Source organism: Phasianus colchicus, chromosome 11 (genome assembly GCF_987193195.1).
Source record: "Phasianus colchicus chromosome 11, bPhaCol1.hap1.1, whole genome shotgun sequence".
In the NCBI taxonomy this organism is placed as follows: Eukaryota; Metazoa; Chordata; class Aves; order Galliformes; family Phasianidae; genus Phasianus; species Phasianus colchicus.
In genome coordinates this window covers 8446697-8472147 of record NC_143446.1, presented here as the reverse complement: position 1 = coordinate 8472147, position 25451 = coordinate 8446697, and the positions used below count along the sequence as shown (strand labels likewise).

Here is a 25451-nt window from a genome sequence, read left to right as displayed (position 1 = left end):
TGTATGCAGATACAACCAGGTATGCAGGCAGAATCAGTAATATAGTTTTGAAAGCAACGTTTTTACAGTAAAAAGTTAACTAACCTTTGTTAGCACAGGCCATCCACTTCAAGTTATCAGCAAAAGCAGCTTCTCTTCCAATCAGATAGGTAAAAATACGAACCTGAAAGTACAATGAAGAGATCAACTCAATTAAGACTGCAGTCATTTAAAACCTACACAGTGGAATTTCAGATACAGATATGCAATTCGTATGGATAGTTTTTTAATAAAGTATTACAGCCAGTAGTGACTTCATGACAAAATATGGCTTTTGCTCGATGTAACGTAAAGGCTTGTCTTTTGGGATGTTTTTAATATCTAACATTTAACTAAAGTGCTTTCACACACACACAACTGCATGCACACTTCTCAAAGGTGCAGTAGCAGACAGCTTACATAACATCAGAATATCCTTCTAGAGTTATTCATTACAAGAATAAGCTATTCACAAATTGCCTGAAAGTAGGAAGAAGGTTATCTACTTATTATCATTAGCAAAAATACTGTGTTAAAGAAAAATTGAAGTCTTCCCAAACACCCTGGAGCAGAAAACACACACCACAGGGTCATGGGGCATATCACCCTTCAGTGGCAGCTCAACTTGCTCTAGTCATGGGCTGACAGGAACTTCCTGAGGTCCAACAAAAGTATATAAAAATGTCTTGTATCAGATATAGAAAAGCTCCATGCAGTAACACAGGTAAGAGGAGCTGGCTAGGAAGCAGCTCTGCAGAAGGTGAAGCCCTGGGGAACAATAAGTGGGCCCTTGAGTCAAAGGGTGCCAACTGTATTAGTGAGGTGTAAACAAGCATCATTATTCCTCTCCGTTCCACTCTAAGACCATATCTGAAGTACTGACCCTGAGTTCTCAGCTCACTTATACGACAGACACTGACATAATGAAGAAGCCAGTTTCTTTTTGAAGATAGACCGTAAGAGGACAAGAAGACAAGAGAAAAAACTCAGAACAATGGCAATTCTGATTAGCTGTAAGGAAACCCCTTTTTATCATGAGGGCAATGAAATATAAAAATCATTGCCCAGAGAAGCTGCAGAACCTTCATCCTAAGAGACAAACTCTTGAACAGCCTGATTTGTCATGCCTAAAGATAATATAGAGATAATATTTTGATCACAAACTCTTCTGTAGTCTTTAAAAGGTAAAATGTATATAAATTTCAATCATGATTTACATAATTTAAAAATATATACACTAATTGTGCCATATTATCAATTAGTTTAAATCAAATAATATGCATCAAGACCATCAAGAGTCTAAAGAATGCATGCTTTACTGATAGCTACAAAAAAACATTAATTAAAAAATGTACATATCTTTATTCTCTAGGCACAAGTGAAAGGGCACAGTATGATTTATACTCTGAAAATATAGCATGAATCACTGTCACAGTTTATCTTTCTGAAAACAATGCTAGAATACAGCCCATGATGAGACTGAATACATCTGAGAGATTTATATCTAACCATCTTCTTTAATCTAAACAAAATCAAACTACACTGTGTTCCTAATAGAAGGAGACCAGCTTTATCTGAAAGAATGAGCAATAAGCATGATTCTAAGCCCAGGCAGCAACGAAACTGCATTAAGCCTACAAATAATAAAATTTCAGCACATAGGGTTCATAGATCATCATGAAGAACGGACGACTTCTGCAATACTATTTCAAGGATTTTAGTGATTTTTCTGAGTGCATTTTAAATATGTATTTTATTCACTTTATATCTACTGTTTCTCTGCAAGGTATTTTAAGCATCATCAAAAGTACTGCTATTTGGTTGGTATTAGCAGTAAAAATAAAACCTACAAAGTAGTCAGCTAGCACTGAAGATAAATTATCAGTTCATTAAATGCTGTTATCCTTCATTGTCATAATGAGTTGCATATTAATCTCTGCACTTCTCACTGCACACATCATAAAAATGATGTTTATTAGCTTTATCATAAGGTACGAAATATTTTATAAAAAGAAATCTGAGGTAAGCAATGTTTGTAAAATACCATTTCTGTACTGTTCATTACTTAATAGAATGACTTACTCATAGCAGCTTGATAAGAAAGTAACCATGTAAAGTCACAGAAACGAATTTTAGTTAATTAAAGAAAACAACAAAAACAAAAAAAATCCACTGAGACATTGAAGATTTCTTTGTTTGTCATTAATTTTAAAGATACATTAACAGTTTTTATGGATATTGTTTAATATTGTATTCAGGATAGTGAGAAAAATTCTCAGAGTCAGCTCCTATAGCAAATGATTCTTATTGTAGTACTTCAAAAAGTCATTGATCAGTTTTTTGAATCCAGCAGCTGAAACGTAATGTATGTGCGCTTGCAGTAGGAAGCACTCGTGAATCCCTAACCATTCAGTCTGGAATCAGTTCTACAAAACAAATGCTTGCAACATCAATTTCTGTTGTCAGAGATCCCAGCAGTGACTCTGGTAACAATAAAGCTAGAACTGAAAGTTGCATGAATAAGCCTACAACCTTAATTTCATTTTTCAGAATGAACTTGCATCTAAATATCTCTTCTACACTCATTTTAACTCTTCAAGACAGGCGTAAGGTTAAACTTTATGTAACAATTCCAGATGCGCAGGCATCATCCACAGTGTGATAACAATAAGCAGGGAAAAAGCAACCATGGTTTTCTGCATCTACATAAACCTATAAACAAGCCAACAGTACAGAAGTATCCTATTAATTCTGCGAGATAAGTTCAAATTACTTCTACTTTATGTGGACAAGACCTGAGCAGTGATAGGCTTATATGTGTTGCAAAACCAGACTCTTTGTTATAGTTACCATAAAAAATGTTATTGCAAACAGAGTAGACAGTAGGTGCCAGATTTAATATCCAACCGTATTCACAGATACCAGTAAGATAAATGTTTTTAGGTAAAAACTATTAGGAGTGACCATTGGATTCTCTTATTTGTGTATCTGAAGTTACTGAATGAAGAGCAGTTCTGAGTGTCAGAGCACTTCTGCTCTGAAAAATAATTCCATGAAATTTTATTCAAACAATCCAGAGGTAACAATGATACAGTATAGTCTGCTGATAAATATTTACAGTAGAGATATCAGACTGAAATCTCTATAACTTATAATGGAAGAGTAAGGATAAAGTGTGTCTCCTATGGTTTTGTACTGAACTTTGCAGAAAATAAAACAGTGGAAACAATGAGCTTTAGAAAGTATATATACTATATACACACATATATACTGATACTCTTATTTCAGTATCTTCTGGTACAATACAACACTAAAAATTTGTTATGGATACACATTGTTTTAATCAAGGCTGACTGAAAAAAAGTCATAAAGAAAATAAGAAAAACACCTTTCAATATCCAAGAGCTTTGACTGAATCAAGTAACCTTTTTCATCTGAGAAGAAATCTTCATTGGATGGATATGAAGTACCTCTCAGGCAAAAAGCCCATGACAGAAGGACAAACTTTCAGTTCTGGAAAATTTGAAAATCTTCGTAAGATGTTTAAAAGAGAGATACCCGAATCAAAGTATTTCCAACTTCTGAACTTCAACATATGAAATGAAACATCTCCAAGCTTAACTATCAGGTGTGAAGAAAGTAAATGTTTTCCGATAAAAATACTGATTTTGTATTGTTATATCCTATCTACAAAACTAAAAATTGAAGATGGTAGCAGATCCACTGAATGAAAAGTAAAGCTTATTCCAAAAGAAAAAATATCATTTTGGGTCTTGAAGGAACTGGCTAATGTGATTGTCAAGAAACTCTCCATCATGTTTGAAAAGTCATGGCTGTAAGGTAAATTCCCCAGTGATGGGAAAAAGGGAAACATCATTCCTATTTTTAAGAAAGGAAGAAAAGAAAACATGGGGAACTACAGACGAGTGAGCTTCACCTCCGTACCTGGGAAGATAATGAAGCAGACCCTCCTGGAAGCCATGTTAAGGCACATACAAGACAAGGAGGTGATCCAAGACAACCAGCACAGCATCACCAAGGGCTGATTGTGGCTGAGAAATCTGGTGACCTTCTATGATGCAGTGATAGCATTGGTGAACAAAGGCAACTGATGTTGTCTATCTGGACTTACGCAAGGCCTTTGACATGGTCCAACATTACATCCCTATCTCTAAGTTGAAGACATATGGATTTGAATGCTCTACTATTCAGTGGATAAAGAACTGGTTGTACGAGAACTGTGTCCAGGCTGAGAGCCTTCAAAAACAGAAATACATGGAACTGGACAGACATGGACTTTTGACTTTCTCAATTCATATTTTTCTATATTTTTTTAAAGCAAACATTAAATGGCAAATAAAACAATTTGAGATTGATGTATTTTAATTATCTTTAAAAAGCAGTTGTAGAAATCTCCCATATATTACCTTCTTATTATGCCACAGACATAATAACTTTCTGACTCAGAAGGCTCACTTCTGGGAAAGAGTACTCCATTCAGCTACTATTCTTACTAAAAGATTGCTGCACAAGCTCAAATGATTCTGAACCATAGAATTATATGCCTATTAAGAAACAGACCAATTCCAACAGTGCATTTTATGACAGTCAGCTTCTATGCGCAACACCACAGATTCTGGTCCAAACCACTAACTTACACTGAGCTAGAGAGAAGAAGCACAGCATATCAACAGTTGTCACAAATTACGCTGGTAACTACATGACACAACAGCATACTACGAGATTGAACTGCAAAACTCAGTAGTTCAGCTGACAAAATTGAGCACCAATCTCAGAAAGATAAAAATACCTAGATTAATAGGAAACATTTAAACATTTAACTGTATAAGTTACCATTACTTTTTATCTATTTTCTTTCTGGTTTTCAGTATGTTTTACACCCTTTTTGCCTTACGTAGGCACCGATCATGGTTTGGATTACACGGATGGTTTGCAGTTTATTTTTTGATATATCTATTAGATACGTCAAATTGAAAAATAAGACAATACTGTGAATAAGTTTCTTGCTGTTACAGTGATGGAATATTCTGAAGTTTCAACCTTTAGACTCCGAACAGATAGATTATATAATAATCTCAGAGATGCATACACTCAACCATTAGTAAGGAAAATGAAGAATGACAATTTAAGTGACAGGTATTTCAGTGCTAACCACTTGATCTGAAATATTCACTTAACAGTTTCATACATTATGAATAGACTAGTCTGCAGTCGATGAACTGTCCTCACCTCAGAAACGTCATTTAACTAGCAGCACAGAGAACAGAAGTCTTCTGTCTGTGTTAAGTGAGAAAAGTTGATCTGCAAAATTCTACACACTCGAACTGTGAAGTTGTACCTTCATGCCAAACAGACTGAAAAATAGTCTTTCCAGAGACTTAAAATACAATGTGAGAGGAGAAATGGGACTTCTGCTTGCAGATAACAGTGGAGACATATGTTTGCAGCTGCAAACTACTTCATGGACACCTTCAGAGAAACAGCCTTTCCTTTCCAGCTTAGCAAGAAACAGCAATAGCCTTGTGGAAAGAGCTATGAAATTTAAGTCATATGCAGGATATAACTATGAAAACTTGAACTTTATCTATATAAGTTATGATGGTCCAGGAATACTCCAGGAAGCCTCTCTGTAAATGACAAAATGAATTGATTTGGAAGAACTGTGAGACTGAATGACTACCCGAACTCCTAGAAAGCTTTACTATAAAGAACTGGCTTATTACGGCAACTCTCAGGCTGCCCAGAGAGGTTGTAGATGCCCCATCCCTGGAGGTGTTCAAGGCCAGATTGGATAGGGCCCTGGGCAGCCTGGTCTAGCATTAGGAGGGATGGTTGGTGGCCCTGCGTGTGGCAGGGGGTTGGAGATTCATGATCCTTGAGGTCCCTTCCAACCCTGGCAATTCTGTGATTCTGTGATTCTCTCCAGTTCTGCAGTTGAGAGCAGTCTGGGACATTTCTCCAGGCAATTCATGCTATGACCACACCTCCAGATAGGCACTATTTCTGAATTTGAAAGCACTGATTAACCACTTGATTGGAGAATCTGGACAACCCAGAGACTACATCAGGCAGTTATTGCTGTAGAACTGAAAGGATACTTGCACATTTATCGCCCATTACAACTGAATACACTGTTGCAAATACCTTTGTCCTTATCTAGACAGCAAGGGAGCATCCTATTCAACATACTTGATTCCCAAATACAGCATTAATTTATCCAAAGACCCCTCACAAACATGACTTAACGTTTTGGTCTCAATGGTGAACTGATAAAAGGACTTAAGTTTTCATTTGATCAACAAAATGGCAGTTGGAGCACATGAAACCAGAGATGGTTTAATTTGGTTCATATGCTCTAACTTCAAGATTCACAAAAGCAATTCTTGAATTGCCTGAATTTTGTGAGCCTAATAGTTCAAAAAGCTGCCATTTACATGTACTTCGTAATAAAACTTTTCAAAAAGAAAAACCAGTGGTCATCCATAACTTACTTTATCATTTGCTGCATACTGTCATCTGAAAAGAGAAGGACATCCAGAAAAAAGACAACTGATTTTTGTACTGACCTTTATTTTCCTACTCTACCTAAGCTTATTCATGTGTTACTTAAAAGGCATTGGACATTTAAGCAGTTTGTTATATTAAATCCATATTGAAGTGTTTGTGTATCTTTGATTAAAAGCACAGAAGAATGATTAATAATTTTCATTGAGAGGTGGTCTGGTGCCATGTCTGTAAGTACAACCCTGAGAACTACATTCTCAATGTTTGGTGCTGACAAAAAGTAAATCTGATGCATCCTTATTTTTGAGTATGACTAAGAAAGCACATGGGAAGAATACACGGTAAAGTAAGACCTTAAGCTGAAAAGAAAAATATCCACTTTGAAATTTTCAAGTGCGCTCCTTCCAGACAGATCTATTTTTCTATTCAGAATAATTGCTTTGGGGAGGTTGTCTATTCTTTAGAAAGCTTACCGAGTATTAAATAAACAGAAAAACTGAAACAAAAATAAGCAGAAGTTTAGAAGGTGTGTTTCTGGTGGCAGAATTAACAATTATATCATATCTTTATTTGCCAGGGTTAACTTTTGATTCTGTTTTTCTGTAATTTCAGTTTTATGTTATAAATTACTTGTCTCTTTGTAACCAGTTCCTCTTATTGTTGATTAGGAATTTTTCACGCACATTTCTTCTTATGCTTGGCTGTAGTGCTCTTAAAATTAGTTACACTGCATAAACTCCAGCTTTTCATCCTTTAAGTGCTCAGAACTGGCTTCTCTTCCTTAGGGTCCTGCTATTTTATAATTTCTGACCTTTTTTTTAGGTTCAAATTCCCAAAGTAGCCTAAACATACTTTCAATTTAGAAAGAACTTGAGGTTTTATTTGTGCTCCTGCTGCTGCTCTCCTATAACTGCATAGTCCCATCCTCCTGTTCCTCTCTCTGACAGTCCTTTAATGCAGCTCTACCTCAGAAGACATTAAGGGGAAAAAGGAAAAATGCATGATGCAGTAGGTTTGCCTTTAAGAAACAATCCAAATACAGTCGAAGATTTTTGGGAGTCACATTAGATCTACTCACAAAGACCACTGACATAGACATTTAAATAAAAGGAAGAAAATTTGAACAGGCCATGACAAGGAACTTCTTCAAATTTGAAAAGGAAAAGATGATGCGTTTGTAAAACGTATCAAATTTTGAGATTTAGCATAACATATTATTTTATTCTGCAAATGCATACACAGAAACCTATCCCAAAATAATACCGCATTCCAAGTCTGTACTCCAGTATATCTTGTTGCAAAGAACATCACTTGTAGGTCAATGAACAGGCATGGAAAAACAGCAGAAAAAAAGAATTATTCTAGAATGATTCAGTCAAGAAACATCATCTTTGTCTCTGCCTTTGCTGGGTTTTATTTATTTTCATTTTTTCTATTATGAAGTGTTGAAAATAGGAGTAAAGGAACTGCTTGCACTGATATACCAACGGGAAACTCTAAGGGAACATTTCAAATAAGCAAATAAAATTCTACTGAATAGGGCCACAAAGCCCACAGTGCTGCTCCAGTATCTTCTATCCTGTTAGAGAACCCTGTAAGGTACTGAAAGACTCAACTTACACCACGCTCAGTGAGAAGAAGCCATGAAATTGAAACCATTACCTCATTAGGCCAAATCTTTAAAAGTAACTTAGTAAAAGGTTCTTTGATTTATCTCCTTCAATATTTCAAATATCTTTTTTGAAAAAGCTTATATTTATGCATTTCCTCATATTTTTTGTTTCCTGTATTTGCATGCTGTATCCAATTTTATAACAGTGTCTTCTATTATAATGATGTCCTAAACACTCTGCATTGTACCCTAAGTAGCCATTGAACAGTAAGAGAAAAAAAATCTCCCCATCCCCCACCCCAAATTAACCGGCCTATTTAGCTGGAAAATAAGATTCCGTAAGCAAAAACAGTAACAAAGACAAACATTTAATCTGTCTGGGGATCTTCAAGCAGCTGAGCCCTGTTTTCCCAAACATCTGCCTCCCCAACAGCTATTTGTATAGACCTACCTCAGAAATTACGTGCAGGAAAAAAGGAAATTGATGCTACAGTTAATCCCCTGTGGTCAGGGAACAAGATTACTGTGTTACACTCACCTGCGAGAAGCATATCCACCCACCCTCTAGGTCTGGGATTGTTGAGGGTCACTTTTAGAAAATTCAAACAAAATACAACGTGGTGAGGTTTTTTAGTTTGTTTTCTTTGTTATAAACTAAACGAAGACAAAAAACTTCACAGAAATGGAAGATCTACAAAAAGCTACCAAGACCTCTAGCAGAGGTAAAGTATTTACATCCTTCGTAGATTAAAAGGCAACTCAAGATTAATAAAGAATAATTTCCCACTGTACAAATTTCCCCAATAAAACAGAGATGGTGTTAGAAGAGAAATATGGGATTTTGCTATTTTCACTGCACAAGGATAGATCAGGTGATTACAAAGTGTTCTTTCTAATTAGCACAAGATTTATTGCTTCCTTCAAGGAGTTTAATACTTGGCAGTTTTGAAAGGGACAAAATGTCTTAGGCCTCTTATGGGACAAAAGTTCTAGCTGGATTGCACATACTGAAGTATTGGTCACAGAGAACTGGGCAAGACCAGTTCCCTCACAGACAGATGAGGATTGAACAGCTCAGCAGCAAGGGCTTACATTGCCGATGAATTATATAGAGAGACTTGGCAGAGCAAATAGTTTGCATTAAAAAAGCAGTTAAGATTTGGCATTTAACAGCAAAACACAAAATAGGCCTTGAATATATTAAATCCTTCTTAGAAGTTTAACAGTTAAATCAACAGCAAATTTCCAGATTTTGGGAACATCAATCTTCAGGACTAAAACAATGACTGGAAAATTTCAACTCAAAGACTCCTATATAAAAGGTTCTGATTATCTGAAAAAAGGGAGATTACCAACAATCAATTCCTTACCTTTGCTGTAGTTTTAATTCTTAATAAAAGCTCTTATAGTTCTCTTGCCTTTGCAAATCACTTTAAGACAAATAGTTTACATGTCATGTTAGATATATGCCAATAAAATCTTCACAGAGCATCTCCAAATGTTGTGTGTTTACTGCACAGTTTTACTGAAGACGTAGTTGATTTGTTTTTTTGTTTTGTTTTGTTTTTTAAATATCTTTCCACAGGTAAAGATATTTACAGCCGTAGTATGAGAGATGAACTAAATGGGATATAGAGGGATAGGAAAGTTTTAACTCACACATTTATAACTTCAAAAAATTATGTGATAAGGGTTTTCTATTATTATAACATTACCATTTCAAAATTAAATGTGGTGTTATTTATAGGAGCCAGGAATAAGCTCTGTGCTCTCATCTCAGAAACTAAAGAAATCTTTGTTTCCAGTCCATGATATGCGAGATTCTATGTCATTACAAACAGTTAACAGCCAAGCCTAGATGATCTACTAGCAGTTAATTCAGCTATCCCTTAATGAATTATATATTTTCATTCTTCAACGTGTAAGTAAATTTGGTGAAATCTAGAACAGCAGTTGTTTTACTATAACACAAAATAGCAGCCTAAACAAATTAATTTGTCTGAATGGAGAGAATGAGAAGAGATTAGAGCAGAAACCATGACATAACTAACTTTCTTGGATCTAGCTGAGGCTTCTTTGGAAAAAACAGGCTCATACAATTTCTGCTAGTATACCATTTAGCTTTCTTGTATATCATTTATTTTGGAAGAGTCCATGAGAGAAGATCAAAATCAGACTAAATTCTAAGTAACCAAGTACTGCCAACTACTCCACTTCTGTTATTATATAGTTACAGGATGAAGCACTGAACAATGGCAACTCATTTACCATGTACTTCACTGTGCATGGCGCAGACGCAGATTAGAGGATGACATAATGGATAAAGCGCCGGCCTTTCACCCTTGGGATTCTGTCCAGTCTACAGTCCTATCAGATAATGGGTTTGGCAATCTCCACTAGTCTCTTTTGGACACTAATCCCCATTACAGAATCTCTATAATTCATCATATAATTTAATACACCTGGCAACCTTACCACCAATTCATTCTTTTGCTACGTAATAGTCCAAAGTGAAGTCAAGGGTGGTTAATGCTCTGACAACTGGCTATTATCTCCCATAACAGCTGATTTTGAATGGATTATTACATTCATAAACCATCTCATAAAAATTGACAACTGAGAAACCAGTGTAACAAAATAAGGTGATGTTTAGAAGTTTTATCACAGATTTTCTACCCATCTGTAATGGAGTTTCTAGCATCCAAAAAATGCTGGAGAGGAAATTTGAGATTAAAACTACAGATTATGAGCCAAGAATCTGAGGACTGAATAAGCTTACAGCTAGAAGCATTTGACTATTTTGAGGTTACAGATGCTTTTTTTTTGGTCTTTGTTGTTGTTAAACAAACAGTACATTTCATCTTTATTTTGTCTCAATTACTAAATAATCTCTTTATCAGCATCCTTCCCCTTTCATGTTGATGTATTTTAGATCCACAGACTTGTTCATTCATGAAGAAGGACCTTCACAGGAGCAAATGCTGGGGATATAAGGGAGCTGTACTCAGTTCATGGGAAATCAGTTCACTGAAACTATGGGATTGGTTACAAAGGAGAAGAGCCGCTGTGACTCCAGTGTGACTACAATAGCATTAACATATGAGCAGACACACAATAGTACCAAAGTACTCATAGCCAAAATAAATTAATAAGCACAATTCTCATCGGAAATAAGAATCTGTTCTATACATTTGTAAGAAGTCTTTAAAATCCCCACCACCTACAATAATATAATAAATATAATATAATAAAAAATATAATAATATTATGGTTGTCTGAGAACTAAGTTCTATCACATAAGGCATAATGATTTGGAAGACTTGAAACTGTAAAAAGATAATTGGAAAGGTCATCACAAACAAGGTCCTCCTATGCTTTCTGACAGGATCACAGCACAGATACTTGTGCAATACCATTTGATATACCATGATAGCAGTAGAAGTCAAAAACTATCTATTTAATTAACAAAAAACATTGTACTGATTTTCTTTCTTCGTTTCCATTATGTTTCATTCTATGAAACAAAGACAAAAAGAATGATAACCATAGCCAGTGCTGCTCTGATCAAAAGGCACTACCAAGAACACCCTGTTGAATAAACTATTTATTTCATGGAAGTTTTACAGAACTGCGTTGAAGTGAGCTTCTGTATTTCATGACTCAGAATATGTCTATCTGTCTTCTTCAAAGGGAGATTTAACTTGAGCAAGCTCTCCTTCACAACATGTAGATGCAAATCACTGCACGGGCTTTGAGCTAAACATTTTAATATAAGCTAGTTTGGTACTGAGTCCAATTTCAAAGTCCATGTTTGGTTCTGCACAACAGAATTTCATGAGCTTTATATTACCTTCAGTGGAAAAAGGCTCAAATACTAGCAATCCAACCAGCAATGGGAGTTTTGTAATCTAGCATAGAAAACTAAACTCTAATTACTGAATGTTACGCATTTTGAAAATTACAAGCATAGTGGTATAAACGTGAAGGCTTTGTTTACAGGAACAGCAACAATTAAGAATTACTCATGGAATTCTAGGATTATCTTACTAATTCACTGAAACAAAAAACAAACAAACAAAAAAAATCAACAAAAGTTCAAAATACAGATATTGTTCTGATAGAAAAGCAGACTCACTGTTTGGCAAATTCCAGTAGGAATATGTGCTTATTGTTGAGCTTTCTGGGTAATCAGACACTTCTGCATCAAGAAACACCCTGATTTCTGAAAGAATTTCTGAAATTTCTGAGTTGGTGAATGAAGAAATAAATGAGATTTTAGATAAAAGCTGTACGTTATGCTGAAACACTTTTAGTTCTTTAGACACTGTGCACATTCACCATGAATTGTTTGAACTGCAGCATTATAGTAAAGACATTAAATAGACATCTTGCTCCTTTAACTTGACATTTCAACCAACTGGAGGCAATTGCTGTTCTTACTATGATAGTACACCAGTCAGTACTAAAATTACTGTACTACCTTTATCTTAGATTAAAAATTAAATTTAGCTCTACTTTGTCATTTTTTGTAGCCCTACAGCATTCATGTGTTCTTGCAGTTAAATTCAAGTCAAACTAAATATTTAATACACTATTCTAATTAGCTACAAACTATTACCTGATTTAAGTCTGTAAATGAATGTGAAAAGACTCTGGAGGCCTAAAGTTAACCTTCATCCACTTCAGTTATATGAGAGAAATTACAGGCTCTAATTAGACTCTTCAAACTGCAAAGAAATAGAATTTTCATAACCAGCTTATTAAAAAATGAAGGCCCCCTTGGGACAGGGCAAATTGCTTCTACCCTGATCCGGTTATCCTTGTACAACACCATACAGAAGACTCGTGTTGTCTGACTTGCACAGCTCATATTTCTCCCAAATTAATGAGCACTCAAATTATTCCAGCTGCCCCCTTGGCACAGAGAAAAATTGAAAATCCATGGCTGCCAAGTGACGTGTATAACCCAGCTGCTAAATAAAATGTGCTTAAGGGGACACAGCTGTTGAGGTGCCTATTTACATTAAAATAAGTCCATGGATACAGAACAAATGCCTAAAGACAGCAAACAGTTTATAATACTTTATTTAACCCTTTCATTAGACCAGGTCACAAAAATTTGCAGTTGTTTATAGGCTGGATGTAAAAGCATGGCCTTTTCACCTTTTGATTTATATCTCCTTATTTGTCTAATCTTGGAAAGTTTTTAATTTTCTTTTGCAGAACTGGTAAATTCTGCAATCAGAGGAATCACACTAAACACTGCAATTCATGTCTCAGAAAGGGCAGCTGATTTGTCAGGACTTTACTATGGGAAAAATACAAACGAAAATTTTTGCTTCCTTTCCTGCTCTCCAAACGTGAGCAGTGATGATAAGCATTATCTTCCGGACAGCAGAACTTCTGAAAATGATACTTTGCTGTTGTTTAACAGAGAAACTTGTAGAGCGAGAACAACAGAAAACTATTACATTTCCATGCCTTAACATACAGAGCATGCAAACTCACTTCTGCATTAAATTGAAAATATTAGGTAATATTAGCTTAATGCTATTCAGTATAGGAATGTTTCCGTAAAGTTAACTGCCTTCCAAAAAAAAAAAAAAAATCATGATGCTGGCTTTCATAGACCACATTCTTGAAATGTTTTATAAAATGTTACTGTTATCCAACTGACCTGAAAATTACTGTGTTTGTTGCAGAGCCATTGAAATAACTGGGACCTGGAAAAGGTTTGAGTAGTCAATGGTTTATTTATTTTAATCTTGCTCACAACTAAGCTTTCTGGTCAGTCACTTGACACAAGTATTTTTAACAAAGGGATTAGGAGCTGAGATCATATTTGGAAGAAGGCAACAGATAAATTAGATGTGTTCAAACCAATAAAGCCTGACCAAATTTCCCATACAGTATTCAAGGATCTAATCAAACCAATCTTTAAACCATCAGTGATTTTTTTTCCCCCAAGATTTGCTTGGTCCTTCAGGACTAGAGAAGGACTACAAAGACTTCCAAAAACAAACAAAAAAAAAAACTGTAGAACTATTTCCTAGATCTTACTACATAGAAAGACACTATTAAGTGATTTAACAAACAGTTCAAAAGCATGTACAACAAAATAAGATGGAAAGAAAATGTCAGCATCAAACCAAGAGCCTTTCTGTCAAGCCAATCTAATTTCCTTTTATGACAAGTATCCTCTGTACACTACAAGAGAAAAGAGAGATACTCCTTTGTTAGATTCTGTGAGTATTTTTCTGAGAAGCATGTTCATCACCACCAATCAGTGACACATGGGCAGCATAATATCCATGAGAGCTTTCAATATCGTTCGTTTCCATAGTAAAACAGAAGCATTTTATTGGGACTGACAGAAAAGCAAGCCTCAGTATGTTATCTGCTCAAGGATATTGTGCATCTGTAAGGATTACTAGCCTAATGAAATCAGCATAAGGTGAATACACTTTTCAGGCAGCTGTGCTCTCAAAGTAGATATATGAAGATTATGAAGATATGAATATTACAAAGAGAGTTTCTACAGGGCAGGGAGTGATCTGGCCTGAATTGAGTGTAACGTAAGAATTCAATTCAGCAATTAGATGACTGTCTAGAGAGGACACAAAAGTTTGTCAGATGATGCAAAGCTGAAAGGTGTTCTACGCACATTGCAGTGCAGAAGTCAAAAGAACATTTTTGTGAAAGACATAGTCTGTAATAAACAGGACTAAATCCAGCTCAAATTAATACATAATTAGGATGGAAATTTTTAATGTATTGACAAAAGTTGAGAAAATTGCTAGTGGAGCACCAGATAAACGTTTAGATTTTAGAAAGTGCCACAAATACATTATGGATCAAAATGAAGTTACTGGAAAAAAAAAAGTATCAACCATTATGTGTCTGCCAGAATCAGCAATATGAACTTGACATCAATGCAAGACAAAGAGCATTATTCAGCTCTAGCAATGGAAAAGAAAAATTAAAAAAAACTTTAGCTAGACTATGCAGTAGAGTGCTGAGGTTGAGGCTGTTAGAAAGGTCTTTGATAAAGCTGGAATGCTGCATCTCCAGAATATTTTTTTTTAAATTCTCATTAGCTATCCAGGCTAATCTCAGCTCTATAAAGCAGGATGCTATCCAGTATTAGAGCATATAGCAGACAAGCCTATGTACATTATAACATATTGGTCACCATAGTTAATAAAATATTAAAAACAAAAAATAGATTTCTTTCAGTTTAGTTAATTCTTTACTGACTGCATCCTGAATCAGTCATTCAGTGATTTTATCTGTGACTGATACCAGGTACTATGGTTACCAAGCTGCAGATATCTGTCTTCATACTAGCTCTGTTACAATATTGACGAAACATCAGGTTTTTTATCTGTCAATTTGCATTCACTCATGTTTCAACACTTGATTAATATCAACGACAGCAGTTGAAGTGTTTGGAAATAACTACTACGATTACATATTTTAAACCTGGTACTAGAAAGAATGAAGAATGAGGAGCAGAACTCCTTTGGACGCTAAATGAAAACAGCTCAGGGAAGTTCATTCTTTGATTTCACAGTGAGCCTAGGTTTTTTTTTTAAACATGACTCACAAACTATGCTCTAAGTTCTGTACTTAATTATAACAAACATACTTGTTTGCTCTTTCCCTTTTTCACTGCTGGTTTTGCATTGTCCAAATCATATAAAAGCATGCAGTGATGTCACCGTATGTATCATGGGCAAGAAAAACAGATGAATACTTTATAAACACACTTCGCTCCTAGAACATGTAGTCTAAATAAAGAGCTTCCTCCTCTTTTTAGAGGAACTGGGTTAAAAAAAAAAAAAAAAAAAAAAAAGAACACACTGAGCATCAGCAGGCTTACATCTGACATCAAGAAATACAGGAAAGCAGAGTTAGCAGTGAAACATGGAGAACCCCAAAGTCAGGAGAAAAGAATAACTCATTTTCCTTGAGGAGTTTTGACACTAAGCAACTCATTTGTTTGAAAAGTTTTCAATACTACATCAGTGCATCCTTTTTTTTTTTTCCTTGTGGCAATCTTTCTCAGGAAATAATTGAATCTATTCAAAGAACACCTTTTATGACTATTTGTTGCCTTTCCCACTACCATCAATTAACAGATTCAAAATGAGAGCAATAAATCAGAACTCTATGATATTTTTAATATGTAGCACTGTTTTAAATATCTAGAAAACCTTCAGGATTTTTTGAATACAGCTGCTTGGTGCTATCTTTGGGGCCCAATCAACAAAAATATTTTACAAGTAGAATCATAAGGGCATGTACAAGTGAAAATATTATCAGAAAGCCACTATCCCTTTAGCACATAATGATAACACCACAAAGGAGCAATAATAAATGTATCTGAGGGTGGTTTGACAACACAGCAAAAGATTAAAAAATCTTCCCAAATTCAGGTCTGTATTTAAGTAGGATCAGACACAGAAAAACATGGTTATTCACAAGGTCTGGCTCCCCTGTATGGCATTACATTGCAGGAGACAGCATCTTCTTTACCACAGTGCAGAACAGAAGAAAAAGATTAAGACTTCTTAGGAAACAATGAATTCACATGCCCTGAATGTTAGTATCAATTCTACATGGCAGGGTAGCATCAGCAACGGATAAAGGAAGGACTACTGAATTTCAATTAACATTTCAGCATGTGAAATGTAAAGCCAGGCACCTAATATCTTTCATGATTTCCTTAATTAAGTTATTTTCAGCTGATCATTGCAAATGAGCTAGAATAAACCACCCACAATCCTGTTGTCTCCAGAGGAATCATGAGTGCCTTTTTGGTGAGACGGATGTCAGGAGATCACAGATTTGTCCCTGTAATCAATTATCTTCAGTTTAGTATAAAATAAGCAGTGAGCACTTAGTATCACTGCAATTATAGAAAAAAGATACTTCAGAAACAAGAAAATGAACAGAAAAATAAAAGGTTATTACAATAAAAAGTTTAAGACAGAAGAGTATAAAGTATGTATTCTCATTGTCAAGTAAAAGTGTGAATAAAAAAAAGATTTGGAAGAAAATTAAAATAGCTTTGAAGAAATGAGTAGTTTAAAATAGAGGGAAGACAGCATTTCTGAGAACTACAAAGGGAAGAGTTTTCTTAGCAGCACAAACAGGAGTTTTCAGAAAAGAGGCAATAACAAACCAACAAACTATGCTGAAGACTAGCTGCATGAATTAGAATAAATACCTTTAATGCAATATCAGGTAAGAGAGGGAAAAAAACACCCAGTGAAGAAACAAGAGAAACTAATAATACCATAAAGTCAAGATACAAGCCCATTGCACTTTATGTTCTAGCAAAAAGAAACACATGGCTGTACTGAAAAAAAGAGAGCAAGAAGACAGCAGAGCACACAAAAAATACAGAAGAGATAGGGGAAAGAACGTGTGCATGTGTGAGCGTAAGTCAAATTCGCTCTAAAAAATATGCCTTGGGAAAGGGAAATCTTATGTCCAGCAAATTAAGACAGATTTTACTCAACCTTTTAATGAAGACAGTCAAAAAAGAAAAGGCTGTTATTCAGTCAAAAGGTAGAAGAAGGTTAATTAAGTCAGACAACATTTGACACATGGAATTAAATCCCTGCTCAGCTGAGCCTGAGGGTCTGGCAATCCCATGGGTCCTGCAGTTGGAACAGCTGTCACAGTGCAAGGGTACAGACCCCAGGGCTGATTCCTTGTGCTCTATGTCTGACTGGGAGAAGACGAAGTGCAGGTGGGTACCAGAGGAGGAGCACTGGCCAGCTGGGGGCGATGAAACTCCAGGAATCCTGGCAGATGACAGAAGGAATTTGTAGTTTCACTAAGCAAACTTGTCCACCTGTCCATCACTCCCTTCCTGTTCTTGCATCCAGCTGAACAGACCTTTACTTCTAGAAAATTAATTTCCATTTAGTCAAACTGGAAAAATCTATTTGAAGATTGCACACAGCAATAAAATTTTATATTTATGAAAACTACATACAAGGAGGTCCACCATTCTGAAACAAAAAAAGAATGAGATTCAGATTCTGAATAATAAAACAGAATAACTTCCAATTCACAGTACATTCATCTTAAAGAAACGACACACACAAAACATCACCTCACTTTCTAGCTGTCAACTCTGCCACTTCAGATTTCATTCTTTGATCAATCCAATGGCCTCACAGATGTAGTTTCGAATGGACATGAAGCCAGCCTATTTAAGCAGCACCTACTGCAAATACAGGCACCACACAAGTATGCAAGCTCTTTCCACAGCCCCTTTTTCCTGAAAAACTCTTCATGAGCTTTTACTCCCAGCTTTCTTCTCCTACAGCATTTCTGTTCCTGTCTCTGAACTTATCTCGCAATGATGTTCATTGCATTTTGTCTTCACTGCCAAATATCAGCTTTTTTTTTTAATTAGGGAAGTTTTTTGGCACTATGCAATTTCCCATAGCAGCATACTTCCTTAAGTAAAATGTCACTGTATGCAGAGTGATAAATTGTACCAGGGTTTTTCTTTACAGTATCATCAGAAGTAGTTAGCATATATAACTGTAAAATGTAATTCAATGTATTTCTTGAATAATTAACAATTCAAAAGATCTCCAACTGTCCAGAAAATGTTTATACCTCAGATGTGAGAAGCTGCACTATCATGCAGACTTCCAAAGTCTTTCTTTTGTTTTCCCTTCTTTTGCATAACAATTTACTGTGAGAGTTTATGAGAAGATCTGGTCTACAGTGATCTCAGTCTTTGTTCATCCAGACAGTGCTATTGATGGCCTGGGCCACTGTCAGAGGGAGATTAGGATAAGGCTGACAATTAGCTGGCTGATGTTGAATCAGGAGAAATCTCAAACGATGCCAGTATACCTAAGGAAGTGAGCTATTATAGTGAAAATGATATCTTTCCTTTTTATATAGCTTGTATTCACTACCATTTGTTATGCACATTACCAACACAGGCGCTGCATAAAGTGCCCCAGCTGCTCTGGAGCCAGCAGCTGAGCCCAGAAAAGCTTTGGGCAATGAATCAAAGAACTGCAATCTCTTATTTTATGTCATCCTTTCTATGATCAATTTTTTTTTTCCCCTGAACATCAAAATACGGCGACATATTCCAAAAAAAAATATATATATATATATCTTGATTCAATTTAGAAATATAAGCCCGTACAGATATAATTCCTATATTACCCTTATCATGAAGGTTGAATCTATCAAAAATAATTTGAACAATATTTCACCTAGATTGCTCTCCTAAAACTATTGAAAGCTGCCTTGCCTTTAATTTAAAACAGGATGGCAATGAAGTATTTTCTATTAGAAACACTTTGTTTGGGAACAGACTCCATCACACTGAAACTGTCCATAAGCACTGATCTTCATAAAAATATTGTACAAGAACTGTCTTTTTGTGGGGACTTGGAACAAGTAAAGTTCCTCAACAAACCCATCCAGACAACAAAAGAGTTTTTCTGCTGTAACACTGATGTAGCTATTTTGTGCAAAGTTGCCCAAGGCATTTTACTGTTATCTATATAATAAAAAGGCAAGACTGAATTTACAGAAGGCCCAATAATTGGATAGGTAAATTCATTAACATTTTGCTGCAGGAGACGCTGGTTTAGCTTTCAGTCACTTAGGAAACTGTTTGTGGCTGCCACCAAGACAGTAGAGAATAATGCAAGGATCTGGCATTCAAAGACCTGAAATCCATTACTTCCTGTGTTGGTAACATACAGAAAATATGTCCATCTGTGTCTGCTCACTATCTCACTTGCAGTCTAACTGCAGTAACTGAAGAGCAAATTTTCCAGTTTAAGACTGTCTTTTCCTATGCATACACAAAGTGATTAACACGAAGGAAAAATACTAACAGGAACAAACTAGAGTTTATGAACCTGTACTGGGAACGTTTTGTGACCACCACCACAAGATGTTACTACTAAATCATACACCAGTTGGATATTACAGCAGAAGGATGCATTACAAGAAACACTTGGTGTCATTTCTGGCTTACCTCATGCCATTACTGCCCTGCTTTCATGCACACTAAATACATCCAAACTAATAACTAAGTTTGTAAATAACACTTCTTTTTTTTTAAATTCTTCATAAGAACAACATTTTACTTGTAGGAATTCCATTAAATTACAATAGCCTAAAGATAAAAGCACTTCAGAGTTTGAAGTTTAGACTGATTAGATCTAGATGGGTCTAGGAAAAAAAAAACATTCTCTTTTAATACTTTGCCAGGTATTCTATGCAGTCATGGATTCTATTCACTTATTGACATTTGCTACAGTACCAATCAGTAATTTATTTTTAAAATTTGATTTCCACTGAATTTAATACGGTTTCCTTAACCTTTAAGGTAGCTAATGAAGCAATTGAGCTTGCTGTCTGTTTGTAGGTAACTTTGATATTTTTAAAAAGAACTGCTTATTTCATTTGATTTTTCTCACAGTCTTCAGCCTTCATTCATTTCTAGAATCTCATAGCAGACCTTGGATTCTAGGATTCTGTCCAATTCATTCTACATAATCTACTACATTTAATTTTACCAACAAAGAAGGACTGTTAAAATTGATATACTTCTTTATCGAGTGCTGCTTTTATCTGGACAGGCCATTTGCCTCATTTATATTTTTGCTCTAGATCTGTTGCTTATTGAGACCCCTTATTCACAAACAATCATCTCATCAACAAATTCTCTTGATGAGCACTCATAGTAGGGACTACTTATCTCAGAATCACAGAATGGCCAGGGTTGGAAGGGACCTCAAGGATCGTGAATCTCCAACCCCCCTGCCACACGCAGGGCCACCAACCTCCTCATTTAATGCTAGACCAGGCTGCCCAGGGCCCCATCCAATCTGGCTTTGAACACCTCCAGGGACGGGGCATCCACAACCTCTCTGGGCAGCCTGTTCCAGCACCTCACCACTCTCTCTGCAAAGAATTTCCCCGACTTCCAACCTAAATCTCCCCTCCCTCAACTTAAAACCATTTCCCCTCGTTCTGCAGTTATCAACCCTTTCAAAGAGTTGATTCACCTCCCCTCTGTAGGCTCCCTTCTGTAGGTACTGAAAGGCTGCAATGAGGTCACCCCGCAGCCGCCTTTTCTCCAGGCTGAACAAGCCCAGCTCCCTCAGCCTATGTAGGGGAGGTGCTCCATGCCCTGATCATCTTTGTGGCCCTCCTCTGGACCCTCTCCAACAGCTCCCTGTCTTTCTTGTACTGGGGGCTCCACACTTGGACGCAGTATTCCAGATGGGGCCTCACAAGAGCAGAGTAGAGGGGAACAATCACCTCTCTGTCCCTTCTGGCCACCCCTCTTTTGATGGAGCCCAGGATACCGTTTGCCTTCCGAGCCGCAAGGGCACGCTGCTGGCTCATGTTAAGTTTTTCATCTATCAAGACCCCCAGGTCCTTCTCCACAGGGCTGCTCTCAAGGACCGCTGCTTCCAGTCTGTATGGATGCCTGGGATTCCTCTGGCCCAAGTGCAAAACTCTGCACTTTGCCTTAAGCTTATCTGCTTAAGCACTTCTTTCCTGAACTGGATGAAAGAACAGGGCACAAAAACTGGACAAATATCCTAAGGAGCTTTAAAAATAAAATGCATGGTCAAAATTATAATTCTCGAAAATTACTTTAAATTCCAAAAGGTAGCCTGAAACAAGATTACTGAAAGGAAAACAGTGCTGATAGCATAAAACAGTGCAGGCAATATTTTTTCTTGTGTCAAATTTTATTTTATGTCTTCTAAATTACAAGTATTGCTACTATTCCAAACAACTAACTTCTTCCATCTACTGCAATGTACATTATTTCCATACCAAAAATTCCTATGGTAAAACTTTAATTCACTAACATGTTATCATGCTTTCATTTAGTAACTCCAGACCTGCTTTATACAATAAGTGTAACAGCTGATTTTCAACCCAGGTTTTAAAGTTGATAAAACAACCAAAACATGGGAACTGTAGATCTGTGAGGGCCAGAGAAAATAATGGTAACTATCCTTGCTTTTTACCTTTGTTAGTGTCTTGTCTCTTTCTTTAATAATCAGCCATTTTTACTGACAATTTTGTTTAGGATTTCGGGAATCAAAAAGTAAAAAAACGTATTTCTACTTAAAATTACAATGCAACAATGACATTTTGCCAAAATATACTTATTACATTAAAAGGATTCAAAAGTTGAGTAAATCAAACTTGAACTGTCTGATCTGAAACTGAAAGAAAAGCTGCATCACCACATCTCCTTACAGTCTATAATTAGAAGAGGACAAGAATGAATTAAATGTTCATCAGTTCAAAATCTATAGTTGAACAGAAATGTATTGCTGAAGGCCTATGAGAGCCTGTTTAAATGTTGATTCCCCACCAAGAACTCAGTAGGTGGATAAAACTGCAGAATCTCTTGTGATTTAAATGTTTAGGTTATGTCTTAACTTACAAACATGCATTTTAAAGCATCCTGTCCTAAAATATTTAATTGATCTGTTCCCTGTCCAAAAAGCAGTCTTCACTTTCCTGCATATTTTGGCAGAGGTTAAGGGTGCTAAAACTGTACCTTTCATGCCCCTCTCCTCAATCAACGCATAGCCTATTATAAACAACTCAAAGTCCAGCCTGGCAGCTATCCCAAATGCCCCAATCAAAGAGATTTTGTTCAGGTTTATCCATTCAGACACAGGTTTATTTTTGCTTTTTTTTTTTTTTTTTTTTTTTTTTTTTTTTTTTTCAGGGGGGGGAGATAAGGGGGGATCATTTTTGTCATTTTTGTCTTTGGAAGTTGCAGATAATTCAGAATCAAATGGAGCACTAAATTAACTCTACAGCTATCTATGCATTTCCTTATTAAAACTTGAAGGTCTAACTTTGACTGGCCTGAAATAGACTGAAATAGACTGTATATACTATTGTATTTAAAACAAGACCCTCCAGATATTTCCCATTCAAATGGGATACAAAGCAATTAACAGAATGAACGTATACAGGTAGAATTCTCAAAAAAAACAACAGAAGTTTGGTGGGTTTATTCACCTTCCCACTTAAAAGAGCCAAGACATGCAAAATTTCCAGGGGACTAAGTAGAATAACCTTCTGTCCTTTAAACTAGAAAGGGGAGAATTCACACCATCTTATTTTTGATCCATGACATTCATTGCTTTTTTTTCACCAAATATAATAATTTAAGTGTAGAACAGATTTCATAGGTAAAACATATATGAAGGATACAAAGAGCAATTCACATGTGAAAAACTATGCTGCAATAGAAAATATCTGGATCAAGCTATAGAAAAAAAAACAAAATCAAATTTTCAAAACAAATTTTCCAGGTAATTTTTACTCCAGTTTTTAAGATACTTCACAGTAATGATGTAACAAAGGAGAACTTTAATGTGAATTATCTTTAAAAAAAATCTATAGGTTGTGGTTTCTGGCTCCTGAATAAAGTTTATGAAACTAAGTAGATCAATCTCTGTCTAGGATTTTTCAGGATACACGTTGTTAGAGCACAACGAAAACTGAGAAACTTTCTAAAAAGCAAAGATAGCAACTACGTGAATACTATTCAATCATTATTATAAATAAAGACTGACAGTAAAACATGCTTTAGAGGCAACTGAATGAAGCTTTATATACATGAATTTCTAAAACTCATGCCCTGATTTCCTGAACAGATACAGACAAATACTTAATTTCCTGAAAATCTCCCACTGCCTACGTGGGAGAAACATGTACTCACCACCCAGTATTACTTATCTGACCACTTAGAAGTTTTTCAGGAAGTCTGAAACATGTGAATTATCCTTTTTGTAGTGACATTTCGGCGTGCCCCATGTACTTCTTATGCCAATGGGTGGTTTCTAAAACTCGCTGAGACTTGACAAAACACTGCCCACACTGCAGGCGGAACTAGGCAGACCTTAGTCTAAATTCATAGTCTCCTATTACGCAACTTCATTGTCCAAAAGGTTTATGTCATAAAATTTATTTTTATTTATGTGGAAGACTCAAGTGCCTTCACACTTCACTATTCTCCAATCACTCAGTATTTGAAGCCATATTTGCCTTCTAGTCATCTACAGGCATGGTAAGGTTATAAGGTCTCAAGTCTTGAAGAGGTCTGCTTGTGGAAGTGGAAAATTCAAGTACAAGCATATAGACAAAATCGCAAATTCTTTTTTTTTTTTTTTTAAGACAACATTCTCAGATTTTTCTTAGCCCAAAGTGAAGCACATACTTAAGTCTTTCATGATCACAGCTGCATTTTGAAGAAAACAGAAGACAATGCCAAAAGTTAAGAGAATTCAAAACAAGTTGGAACTACAACAATTGTACTTTATTTTGCAGTTATGATGTGCCTCACCACGGTTGTTAATAATGATGACTAAAAAAGGAACACTAATTGTGTTTCTCTCCAAATTACTTGCTAATTAATTGAATTTACAGTGGACTTAATCCCTCAACACTGGGTAATATTCCATTAACCGCAGCAATTTAGTAGTATTTTTTAAGATATATTTTCACTGCATTTTGGATTAGTGATCCATGCATTTTAATGGCATCCACCATAGCATGTCATTGAACAGTATATTTATGAATCATGCCTTTAAATCAAATTGGATACATAAATAATAGAGACATAAGTATTATCAGTAACTGGTATGAAGAAAAAACTTTTAAAGAACGACCATGTTAAAGTCATATGAAAGTCAGAGCCACCATTTTTTTTTTCCCCCCATTCTAGAGGAGAAAGATTTCCAGTAAGCAATAAAAAAAAAAGAACGAAATCAGAGATTGAGGAAAGATTTAGTGCCTACTAGCACAAGTTCAATCCAGAAACATCAAAAAATGACCTGCCTTTAAGGTTTAATACACTGTTTGCTATTCTGTAAATTCCCTTCATGTCTTCCTTTCATACTGACAATGCTACAAAACACAACCTGTTTCACAGACAACGTTTACTTCATGACCAATATAAAGAATAAAAAAATAAGTAAAATCACTTTGTATTCAATTACAAGAACACTGCTTAGAGAAAATCTCCTGTTACCTATATTGTAACGTAATCAATGTATATGTATATAATAAATTATCACGTACATCTTGTGTATTTGAAGACTTTAGGCAGAAAGGGCACTGTTTATTTAGAGGCAGCCACTAGAAAAATGCAGCGCTCCCTCTGTCCCACAGCATTTAACTAACAAGTTATATCTTAGAAGGCTTTATGAAAACAGATGTAGAATAAAACCTTAGTTACAAG

At 35.7% G+C, this 25451-nt stretch overlaps 1 protein-coding gene across 1 annotated transcript in view; it reads right to left on the bottom strand.

Annotated features, from left to right (window-relative positions):
* Positions 1 to 25451, bottom strand: part of CACNA2D3 (calcium voltage-gated channel auxiliary subunit alpha2delta 3) — a 395571-nt gene that overhangs the window by 146642 nt on the left and 223478 nt on the right. The window contains exon 12 of the mRNA XM_090148165.1: positions 85 to 163. Within this exon, the coding sequence (XP_090004291.1) occupies positions 85 to 163 (79 nt within the window). The remainder of the gene's footprint in view (positions 1 to 84; positions 164 to 25451) is intronic.